This window comes from Nyctereutes procyonoides, unplaced genomic scaffold (genome assembly GCF_905146905.1).
Source record: "Nyctereutes procyonoides isolate TBG_1078 unplaced genomic scaffold, NYPRO_anot_genome, whole genome shotgun sequence".
Lineage (NCBI taxonomy): Eukaryota > Metazoa > Chordata > Mammalia > Carnivora > Canidae > Nyctereutes > Nyctereutes procyonoides.
The window spans coordinates 25,961,509-25,974,366 of NW_026575035.1; the positions used below are offsets into that span (position 1 = coordinate 25,961,509).

The following is a 12,858-nucleotide window of genomic DNA, read 5'->3' on the forward strand; positions in this document are numbered from 1 at the left end:
TTTTAATCTTTATAATAATCTTCTTCTATTCACAAGGTGAAAATGGATGTGAGTTAGGCTACTCCCAAAATAAACAGATAGGAATTTATTGGAAAACTATCTGATAGCTTGGAGACTCTAAACAGAAACTATAGAACTATAGGTTTAGCCTGAGAGTTCTGGCAGTACATAGGAGAGCAGATAGGGAGTTTATCTGCAAAGAGGATGTAATGATGGTCCAGCAAGAGGAAGTGAAAAGAGGTACTCCTAAAGGAAAGACTCCATGGGCCTTACTGCCTGTGCACCAGGACACTTATCACTTATTTATGTTTGGTATTTTTCCATTTGCTCTCCACTTGGTAGGTTCTGTTACTTGCTCTCATCTCCTACCCTGAGTTACCAGCCACCCATTACCTTAGACTTATTTTCCAGAAGTGGTCAAAGGCTACTGTGAGAATCTGAAGACCTATGAAGCATTTTTTCACTCTGAACCTTTCTGGTTACATTCTGGCCTACTAGTCATCACAGGGGTATGAGTTCTTTTGAAACAGCAGTTCCCATCCTCGGTTTCCTATGAGCCTCTTGGGGAGGGGTAGGAGAGAAGCCTCTCTACCCCTACTCCACTCTAATGCACTCTTAGAAATCCAATTTCATTTTCTTTTTAAAAATTAACAGCATAATAGTGAAGAACATAAATCCATACTAATTATAACTGAATACATTTTAATATTTCAGATGAAATGTGGTCATTTTATCTTCTTAAGGTATAATTTAATTGAGAAACACTGATATATAAAGCTTTGCAGTACATACAAAAAAGAAATAGAAAGCAAAAATATTAAAATATTTTGATGCTTTAGGTGGTAGATTTATGAAAATTTTCCTTCCATTCAAATTTTATTTTTATTGTTGTTGTCATAATTCTTTTCTGGAAGTAAGAAAAATATGAATAAACTATATAGTCAATCATTGGAAAGATGATTTTAAAATGATCATAATATTAAATAATTACATAATTGAATTTTGAGTATCATATTTATTATAATTACAAAGAAAGATAAACCATACTTCCTGGAAAGCACTTTCTCTCTCACTCTCTTTTCTTCTCTTCATTAGATTCATAAAATACCTCATCTAATATGTAGATGCTCAGTAGATATTTGTTGAACAAATGAAGCTATATCCAACAAAATGTAAGATGTCATTTTTTTTTAGGGAATCACATTTTCTTCCAGTAATAATCCTTTCACTCCCTAGGCAGGTGTTCAGATTACCAAAAGTGGTAAATTCCATGTCAGTGGGGAAGGCATGCTAACCATCTATGATGCAGGGCAAGCTGACCAAGGAAGATATGAATGTGTGGCTCAGAATTCATTTGGCCTTGTTGTAGCCAACATGTTTCTCACAGTTGTAGGTAAGTATGGCTCCTCATGCAATTCAAATAATTGTCTTTGACAGCGTCTACTTCCAATCCTGATTCACCTCACCCAAGTTCCCCTATATGTTTTTTCTGTTTTAACATGTTGATACTAAATCAAAGTTATTTTAATTGTTTAAATCTAAGCTCTTAAGTGTAAGCTACGTTACAGGGTATCAAACACCAAAACTAACAATGCCAAAAGCAAACATAAATAGGAAGGATTTGCAAATATATATCACATTTTCTTAGGAATTGAAAATTATAGAATGTAAGATACATGCATATCTAAATATAAGTGAAGTCAGAGATTTAAAGACAAATGGAATTTAACATGTAGGAGTTACTCTGACCTGGTATATTTAGTTCTACAGTAAAATTAAAAATCAATCAATTGGTCAAACTTCTAGGTAAAATTTGCCACTATAAGAGCAAATACCTCAATATTTGGAGCATTTATAATTGGTCAACATACTTTCCATTGTTTTATGTTTTGTCATCTGTCTGGTTCTTTAGCTGTAACCTTCTGCCAGTTTATAAATAGTGACTGCTTAAAAAATTGTCATAGTTTTACAAAAAACAAAATCCCTTTTTTTCCCTTCAGTCAATCAGTTTGTATTGGAATCGAGAGAGTCTATTTGTAGGCAGACTTGAGTGAAAACCTCAGCTGTGGGTATGGGAATGGGGACTGGCCATGATGATGGACTGGCATGTTCTCCACATGGGGAAAGCATTCAAGAAAAGTACAGCATGCAGGGACATGTGAATTGACATCAGCATTGCTTTTTTTGTGGATGGGTTTAGGAGCTTCTCCTTTATTGACAATCAGCAGTTGAAATAAATGAGTTCAGCTACAAGCATATGGAGTACTATTTTGGGCTTTGCCTGCTTTTTGGTTTCCTTAGAAATGGGCAGATTTCATAAATAGGGTTTTACAGATTAATTTTTTTCCCTTTTAGTTTTTCTAGCTCTTATGGGTCTCTAAAACTATTGGGTAACTCTTCTCATTATAAATACAGGCCTGGATAAAAAATAGATTTATTTAATTAAATCATCCTTAAAGATGTCACTATCACCTATCATATAATACAGTGGTTTCATAGTCTTACACTTGCAAATTTTCCCCAGAAATCAAATTTCCAACTATCCATTCTTTTGGGTATTCTATACAAAGTATATATTTTCATTAATGGTGCACCAATCTTTACATATTTATTATACTGTATGGTAAAAAGTATTCTCTGTAGAATATTGCTCTTAAAATTATAACAATGTAGCTAGTAACCAGTGAATATTTATTCCATGAGGGTCAAAAATTATCATATAGAATTTCTTAAAGTTACATAGTCTTAGCCTTACTTGCCATTTACTATGAGTTCATGTTTTTCTTGATTTAAAATCCATGATAGTTGTGTTTCTTTTTCTGCTATGAGATCTATGAAAAAATATTCTTAAGCATTTTGCAAAAAACTTATTATAAAATTTAAATTACTATCTTTTATGTACTAGAGATGCTAGAAATCTTTAGCACTAAACAAACACACACACACAAAAAAAACATAATTCTCTCTCTGCCTCTTATTCTCTCCCTGTCTCTGTTTTGCTCAGCCACATGCACACAAACACTAGTCATGGTGGTCAACATTTTAGAACCTCCAGCATAAGAATTTCATTGTGGTAGACTGAAATTCAACTAATCATTTTATATATACTCATTAAAAGTAAAACATTTAGATCAAAGTGTATTAGTTACTCTATTTACTAGATTTTAAAAGAGTGATAAGTAGCATTTACCAATATTCTGCTCTATTGTATAGAAAGCAGAAAGTCAGGCTATAGGGATAAAATAGTACAAAAAATAAGTTATTCAGTCAAGAAAACAAATATGTTTTTTGCTCTTGACACCTTTTTTTATATCAATATAAGGGGAAGTTAATTTATATTTGTATCTCATACCAAGTAAATTCTATGATGTTAGAAATATTTTTATAGAGAGAAGAAAGCATGAAGATATAAATTTTAAAGTTTTGAATAAATTTAAGATTTAAGTGTGTGTGTGTGTTCTACAAATTAGCTGAATAGGAGGAAATGTGTCAATATAAAATATCACTTATGGGACATTTTATGACTTTGACCCTTTCATTCACCAGTTATCCCTAATTAAAAGGAAAAGACCATGCATTATAGGAGGACTTTCCAAACTTAATGCCCCAATTAAGCAGTTATGGAATGTTGTAACTCCACACATTGTGTAAGAAGTGATGAAAAGAGGATCATGCCTTTTGAGTTTCTATTCTGTATTGGGAATACAACCATAGAAAGTAATCTAAAATAATAAAAATACACAATAACAATTTAAGCAAAATCTGGGCATTTTATATATATAAACCATGCATTTGAATGAGTGTTGTTGAAAGTAAGGCATTTATAATAGCAAAAGAAAAAAAGGAGTCCCTAAAGTCATGATTTTTTAAGGAGCTTTTTTCATAGATGTAATAAATTTTTAATAGTTTTAATACATTTTTAAAAACTTGTAAGGATGATAATAGTATTTACTGGGAGCCTATGCTTTGGTTTAGGATGTCCTCCAAGTATTTTGTATTGGCAAATATTACTTATATCTGCATACTTCTTTCTCTGCGTGATAGTTTGCATATGAAAGCTACACCTATTACTTTACACCAAATAAAACCTCAAATTCTTGTTCAAAACATAATTTACTTTAGTACTGCCTATATGTATTGATGTGCTCTTAAGTGCTATGAAGACACTCTCAAGAGTCTTTGGCATAAAAATTCTTTTTCTACCATAGAATTCAAATGTGCAGCAGTAGTGAGGAAGTACTTTAGAGCATGTTGACATGTCTACTACTGAGATATTGAAATAATATGTGGACCAGGCTAAAAGTGAAATAGTGACACAGCATTGATTAAATGAAAATTTTGGAGCACAAATATCATGTATATACTATTTGTAATGATAAATAAATCTAAACAATATTTTCTTCTCTGAAATTCTGAGTTGAGTATTGTGTGTGGAACATTTCATTTTGGATGATCCACAGGCCTTGCAATTCCACATGTTGAAAACTGATCTTGAATGTATTCTAAATTGAACTCTTCATTTTCACCTCAGACCTTGTACTCTCCTGGCAGTCCTTTAATACGATCCATATTCTAAAAGGAGGAAACCAGAATTTCTTCTGATTTTTTTCTGTTCCCTTCTCCTTCTTTACTCTAAATGCATGTCTCACCAGTTTTTTCTTCAAATATTACTTCTTTTACATTTCTCCATATTACCTCTTTTTTCATAGTTCATTCTTTGGTCATTTAGACTTTTGCAATCACTTTTCTAAATGATATTTCCACTTAGAATACTCTCTACTTTGACTATGTACACAACTCAGTAAGTTATAAATGAGAATTAAGATCGCATTAGTTGACTTTAAATTAGACCTTTCTTTCCTATTATGTTAGGTAAATAACCTGTATTATTCTGATAATAATACTACTAGTAAAATAAGTTAATATTTATAGGCCATTTACCATGTGTTCCAAGTGTTATTTATCAATTAATTTATTTAATTCCTTTGGGAACTAGTTATTTTTGGAAATTCTGAAAGAATAACTCACTGATTTTTTGACATTCTAATCCAGATATTTGTCATTGTCTAGATAAAACATCTGTTTCAAAACCACTTCAGTTGTTGGACAATGAGTGAACTATGAAGTATCAGAAAATTTTAATTACATTTACTCAGCTATATCAATGAAATGAAATTGATATTAAATCATTTTCAATTGCTATTTAGTATATTTATGTACTGTGATTATGATATAATTTACATAATAATAGATACACAATTGTTTACCTCAACAATCTTGAATAATATAATAAATGGTGAAATATTTCTATAAACAACAGCATATACCTAACATATGTGTACGTATATTCATAATACTTTTAACCATATTGAACACATTCCCCTCCATTTACACATAGAATCTATACTGAACATATATGTCTATCTGGAGATAAGCCACATGTTTCAAAAAAAATTAGCATTAAGTTTCAAGAACAGATTTGTAGTATAGCAGTGTTTGGATAGTCAAGAAATTTTAAGGAAAGCAAATAATCAAAATAAAAGACCTATCTCAAGTATAAAAAACAAAGGAAAAACCAAAAGGAGCCGCAAGATGATGAACCCATTCATATGCCTAATGACACAAAATGATGACTAAGGCAGAGTTGATGCCATTCAAAGAAAATTATCTCACAAAGGCAGTCGTTAATACCCATTTGTATGTTGTGGGAGTGTACCGTTTCCTAGGACAGCCTTTTCCAGTGTCAGTGGTTGCTTGTTCTCGTTAAGGGAAGATTTTATGTGGTTATTCCTGTTTAGTTATGATGTTTACATTATCTGGTTCTTTTCTACAGGAGGGAGGGTGAGATTAAGAATATTGAGTTGTGAAAGAAACTTGTTTTTTTTTAAAGATTTATTTATTTATTCATGTGAGACACAAACACAGAGACAGAGAGAGAGAGAGACAAGAGAGACACAGGCAGAGGGAGAAGCAGGCTCCCCATAGGGAGCCCTCAGCGGAATAGATCCAGGATCCTGGGATCACGTCCTGAGCCAAAGGCAAATGTTCAACTACTGAGCCACCCAGGTGTTCCAAGAGACTTGGTTTTTATTGAGGTCTAGATATTTTGTGGTGAGATTGATGGTAGGGGTTCAGGTGTCCTGCCTCAATGTCCCTCCTCAAGGCCTTGCTTCTCGCACCCCATCCTCCCCATGTCAGCCATGCGATGACAGGGTGAGCACACAGCAGCTGGTGGACCATTATACCTAAGCTCCCCCTTCCTGAAAGGACTCAAATTTATCTTTCGACTTTATGTTCCTTGGAGGTGTAGAGTCTCAGAGATACATGGACAGAACTGAAAGGAGATGCTCATCATACAACTCTAAAAATGCTTAATTTTGTAACCCTACTGAGGATTTTTCTCCTTTTTTAACCCCAAGACTTAACAAAAGAAGATGATCTAGTTCTTCCTTCCCCTCTGCAAAATTTTGCAATAAAAGATGGAATATATACTCAATGTTCCAATCATTCTATCCCTACAACATTTCATGAGGTAGTTTTTAAGACAAATAAAATATTAACAGTGTTGTTTGATTCTAATGTGTCCCAATAAACTGAATTCATTTTGCATAACACAGTGCTCTTCTGGAAACATTTATGGAAATCTTTTTTGCAATTTGTACCACACCAAAGAAAACAGTACTGAGACTAAATGAATAATAAAAAGGTTAGTTTTATTTTATCATAAAACCATGAGACCTTAAAAAATTCATAATTTAAATGACATAAGTGAGAAAGAGTTATTGTTACCACAAATATTTTCTGTGTGAACATGCTACATATTTAATGTACTTTTAATAATCTGTGAACAAACAGCTTTTATATGTTTTCTATTTGTGCACATCAGAATTTAATTATTTTAGACAATGTTTACATACTGTGTTACTTTTCTTCTTATTTTCCTCTCCATCTCACATCTCCACACTTGTTGGTCTCTTATTAATAAAGTAAAAGGAGGTCGAGTTGAAGAAATGACAGGACAACACAGTTGCAATGGATGATTAGTGAGGATATGGATTACTTAGGGGTTTAGAACATGATAGTCACTGAAAGGCATCTTATATTTGCATTGTGACATGTCATTTTCAAAGAACTTTGCATGCCTGTTTTATTTAATAATCATATTTGGCCCAACTATATGTTTTGTTAAACCATAAGTTGAACAAGTCTTACTATTTCCATTTTATGAATGAGTCAAAAGATGAAGAATAGGTGTTTAAAATTTAAAACTCCTTATGCTTGTAAATTCTATACAACCATAATAGCTAAAACTATTTTATAAACAGAATAAAAGCAAAATCATCAAACATATAAAATCAGATTAACATGTTAATTGATACTTTTCCAAAATTTAAATATTCCTTCCAAGTTCTGTCTGCCACAGTGAATAGCCTTTTGAGTTTTGGCTAGCATTGTCTGCTGTGTGATAACTCAGTCCTACACACAACCTTTGACAGACCTTTGATTGCATATTATGCACACAGGTACAAGGATCCAATGGCAGTAATTGTCATGAATAAGAACACATCATTGATGCCACTCTCTACACTTGAAGTTCACAAGTGAAGGACTGAAAGGAGAACAATAGAGAAAAGGCTAACAGATTGATTTGATTGATCTTGGTTTCTTTATTTCCAAGTAAAAGTAACGAATTCAGTAGGCTCTTTCTTACTGACTTACCTTTGAATTATTGCAAAGTATATCATGTCCGGTGTACTGAGAATATTAGGATTTCTCAAAATCATGGCAATTATACTGATTGATTGCTTAACTGATCGATTAATTAATCCATCTCCTTATAAGCCAATACCCCACTCCCATCATGCTGTTATGTAACAACTATAATGCATTTATTATGTATTTAATTAAATCATTCTATGGTAATTTCTTTCAACTTTCTGATTTTTACATTCATTAGGCACTCTTTTTTAGCATCCATGCATGTGTCCATCCGGCTGATTCTAACGTTGCATTTTATTTCATACCATACATCCACCACATTTTTCTTACCCACACTTCCATTGCTGACAGTTTTCCCTAATTCCTTCCTAAGTTGCATTGAACATTCTCGTTTATACTCCTTATGGATTTGCATAAGAATTTCTCTCTCTCTCTCTCTATATATATATATATACGGGGAATGAGATTGCTAAGTGGTGGTGGTGGGTGCACATATGTCATTTTACTAAGTAAAAACAAAATCAAAAATATTTAATCCTGGGCAGCCCGGGTGACTCAGCGGTTTGGTGCTGCCTTCGGCCCAGGACCTGATCTTGGAGACCCGGGATAGAGTCCCACATCGGGCTCCCTGCGTGAAGCCTGCTTCTCCCTCTGCCTGTGTCTCTGCCTCTCTCTCTCTGTGTCTCTCATGAATAAATAAATAAAAATCTTTATATATATATATATATATATATATATATATATATATATATAATCCCTAAACAAAATCTTGGAAATAGGAGCATCAATTCTACGTTCTCACCAGCCTACTGGTGTCCACTCACTCCTGCCAAAATTTGGCAGTAATCAGCCTTTTTATTTTTGCCAGAATAAGCACAAAATGGTACTTCATTGATATCTTAAATTTTATTTCTAGGTTTTAAGTGGTTTTCAACATCTGTCATATACTTACTAACTTAATAACTTTCCTCTTTTATAACTTGCCTATATGCATTTTTTCTTAATGCATTCAAGAATCTCTTGAATAAAATAGAATATTAACTTTGTATCAGTTTAGAAATTATAGATATTTTACCTATTATGTTATTTGTCTATGACTTTTTTACTTTTTTATTTATGTCTTTCCTTGAATGGAAATTGTTAATTTTCATATAATCAAATTAATCACTTTGTCTTTGTTTTCTCTCAATTATCTTTCACTAAGGTATAGTTAATCCAGTGTGATTTTTGAACTGTGACAGGTAAAACTGACCTTCTGGAGCTTTAATATTGTGGTCATGATAAAGACTGAATTGAATTGACAATTCATAACTACTCCAACTCATAACTACTCCAACTCATAACTACTGCCTATAATCTAGTTTATCAAGAATGTCTTTCACAGAAACCTTGATTTTACTGGCTTTCTAATAATATGTAAATCACTGGTATTTTTTTCTTGAAATTTTTTATGTTAGTGATCTTTTTAGGACAATGAACCAATCTAGTATATATACATTGTTTTAAAATAAAGGAATTTTTAAATAAAAACCAAACGTGGAATACTATTTGTGTTCCTCTATTGCAAAATATGTAAACATACATATATACTTATAGACATATAAATATACATATATAATCTTTTAATATTACACTGTATTATATAATATATGATATATATTCTATATGGTACTATGTAATCCATACAATTTCCTATTTTTATTTAAACTTTTCATTATATCTCCTTAATGACATTATTTTAAAATTCAATTTTTGGGGCTATACTTACTCTTGCATTCAAAATTCAACAGTGCTAAGAAGTTATTACTTTAATTATGTCATATAAATTCTTATTATACTTTTAATATTCTCAAAAATGAACTAAATAATATGGATATGATTATTTTTCTAATATGAGTTTTTAATATCCATAATCATTTTTATTAGCATTTTTCCCCTCTACCATAAATTTCCTAAACCATCACCTGGAGATGATTTAATATGTTGAACTTAAAAGCTTCTTTCATCTATAATATTCAACTTGATAGAATTCTCACACACTGAAGAGCTATAGAAACAACATGAACTAATTTTCACAGAAATCTTACTGAGAGTTCAATTCTTGCTTTAAGAAATCTCCATAGGGATGTGGTAATATTTATTAGTTTTAATGCTTAATGTTTAACATTAAAGCAAGGTAGCTGGAAAGATAGGCATTTCATACCTTTCTGAAGATGACAAATTACTAACACAGTTAAATCCCATTTGAATCAGTGTTGTAAAAAAAAGAAATATTTCACATAGTTATACTAGATTTTGGAATGCTTTAGTTCCCTAAATAATGCTGTTATTGTTGCTGGAAGCTTTGCTTCAGGATAATTATCTACTCTTCTGCAATGGACAGTATCATGTGGACACTGTATTACATTTTTATTGTCTTGCAAGTTTCTGTAATGCCATTTATATGAGATCATTCCTAACTTCAAGGTTTGTTTGATACTTTTAATCATGGAATTGATTTTCAAAGCAATACAGGGTAGACACGCTGGCTATGACTTTGTTGAATCATCCATTCTTGATGCTGTACAGAGGGTTGACAGTGCAGTTAACTCCACACGAAGACATTTGTTTTCACAGTAAGAATTTATTTTATTTTGATTACAAAATTGTTTTCACTTCAGTCCTACTTGGTTTTTATAATCTCCATAAATCACAGTAGGCATAGTGCATAAGATTGCCAAAGCGGGTATTTTCTTTAGTCTGTGTGCCTGTTATCACCCTCTGGGCTAGCCACCATTGCCAGCTCAGTCTCAAAGAGAATGCAACTTGTTTCCCATAGCATCTAAATGGCATAAATTTACATTACAGACCCACTATCTATGGTCCCACAATAGGTACTAGGTAATGGGTTCTGCTAGGTCATCATCCACCAGTGTCAGACTCAGTGCTTCTGCCAACCCAGGAATTGAAAGTAATTGTCAAGTTGAACACATCTGGTCATAAGCTGATAGCTCACAGGTGAAAGCTTTGTTTAGGACATGTAATATTTTGATATATTTTAATTTGAATCAGAACATCTTTAGAGTAGTGAAGTGTTCTGGTTCTATGAAGTCCCCATCAGTCGTGATGGAGGTATATGGGATGCTTTGCATCACCTGAACCTATCAGAGAAAACATGACTGTTTTCTTTGAAGTCAAATAAAATATACATACAGTCTTTGCAGCTGTTGGTCTAAAAGGAATACCTTATAATGCCACAGTCTAGTATAACACTTCCCTGCATACTCACAAACAGCATGGCTTTCCGATCATGGACTCGTGTTCTGGAGCCATGCAGCTTATTTATATTCTTACTGTGATTCCTCACTTCATCACTTTCTATCTGAGTGACCTTGGGCAAGTGACTAAACATCTTAGTACTTCATACTTCTCGACTGTGAAACGGGGATAACAATAAGATCTCTTTCACGGACATACTTGCTAGAAGATTGAATAAGTTAGTACAGATAAAGTGCTTCAGTAGTGTCTGTCACATAGAAGGGGCTTAATTAAAGTGAACTGTTAATATCATTACTATTATTCTATGATCTAAAGTTATTATGATTCCAGACATCGAGGACCAGACTTGCCTTAGCTGACCAAAATCTGTAAAACAGTTTCATATTCTGGATGACTAATAGTCTTTTAACTTATTTAGTTCAATTCTTCAATGTGTATAAACCACTACTGTGTGCTAGTCGGTAGGCTTGGTATGTGGAATATAAAGATGAATAAGGCACCATCTTGCCCCTGACACACAATATGTCAACAATTTAAATACATCCTGTTGGGTATGTAATAGATGTTTGTGAGCATACAGAAGTCATTGTCAAGAGTTACCAGGGAGATTTTATAGGGAGAGCAATACATGAGTAGCATGTTAAGGTGAGCAGGAATTTCCAGGCAGTTACATTTGAGCAAAGAGAAGACAGACAAGGCCAACAACCAGAAACTGAGTGTATAGCACACTGTTTCAGAGGGTTTACTGAGCCCCCTAAGAACTATGTGTGGACTCCACAAGTTTATAACTTTCACCATAGATTATACCTTTTATAGAAAACTATTCTTTAATTCACCGATTCATTAAAAATATATCTTTTGAGTTTAGCACTGTCACTGGCATTTTAGGAATCCCTCAGTAACAAAATAGGAGAAGAGCTCTCAGCTCCCTCTTTGAAGCTTATTTTCTGGTAGTGAAGCTTTTCTTTTTCTTGATTGTTTGGGAAATATTCTTAAATGCACACTGAGATTCATGGATTCTGCAGTTTTGCCTTGTGAACAATAATGTCTTTTGTCGTTTGCAGAAAACCTCGCACCCCTAGTGAACTGCTGGCTCAGTTTCGTTATCCGCATGACCCATTTACTGTGGAGACGGCAAGAGCTGGGGAGATTTTTGAGCACACACTTCTGCTGATCCAGGAACACGTGAAGCAGGGGCTTACTGTTGATTTGGAGGGTAGAGGTCAGCTTCTGAGGGGGCATTCTGTTCTCAGCCTACTGTCATTAGCAAAACTGATCACTCCAGTTTTTGATCTCCAAAACACCATGTAATTTAGAAATGAATTTACCACTTTACCAAATGAATGCAGATGTTTCTCGTAAGAACTGTAATTCAAAAGAAAGGATGATAAATATATATTCAAACCTGTCAGCTTCTATCAGCTACCTATGTCTAGCAAATCTAGGGGGCCCACTTTACTTTTTTAATCCAGAAGATGTTCCCACTTCCATGAAAAAGACTTTATTCCCAGGGTAATGTTCCTCTGCTTATTATTGGAATCATCTAAATCATTCAGTGAACTTATTTGAGTACCTTCCTCTACTTATATGTATCCTTGCCAGTCTTTGTTGTTGTTGTTGCTATACTGACATTCTCATGTATTTTTTTCCCCAAAACCAGACTTTACTTACTAAATGCCAAATGAGAATGATACAGAAATCTTTCTGATTTTCTAATCTTTCTCTTTAAAGTAAAAATGTGATCCTTTGCTATACATTATTTGTTCTGTGAGCACAACAGCATCTTCTAGAGGTTTACCCTTTCTTTATTCTCCATCAGAAAATAAACCAAGATACAGTGCACAAGGCACCTTCTGTGCTTGGCTCACCCCTTAGGTGCCC

The 12,858-nt window shown here is 33.2% G+C and overlaps 1 protein-coding gene across 1 annotated transcript in view; it reads left to right on the plus strand.

Moving 5' to 3' along the window:
• Positions 1 to 12,858, plus strand: part of PXDNL (peroxidasin like) — a 428,332-nt gene that overhangs the window by 339,794 nt on the left and 75,680 nt on the right. Inside the window, 3 exon segments of the mRNA XM_055318359.1 lie at positions 1,237 to 1,393; positions 10,226 to 10,334; positions 12,042 to 12,199. Coding sequence (XP_055174334.1) covers positions 1,237 to 1,393; positions 10,226 to 10,334; positions 12,042 to 12,199 — 424 coding nt within the window.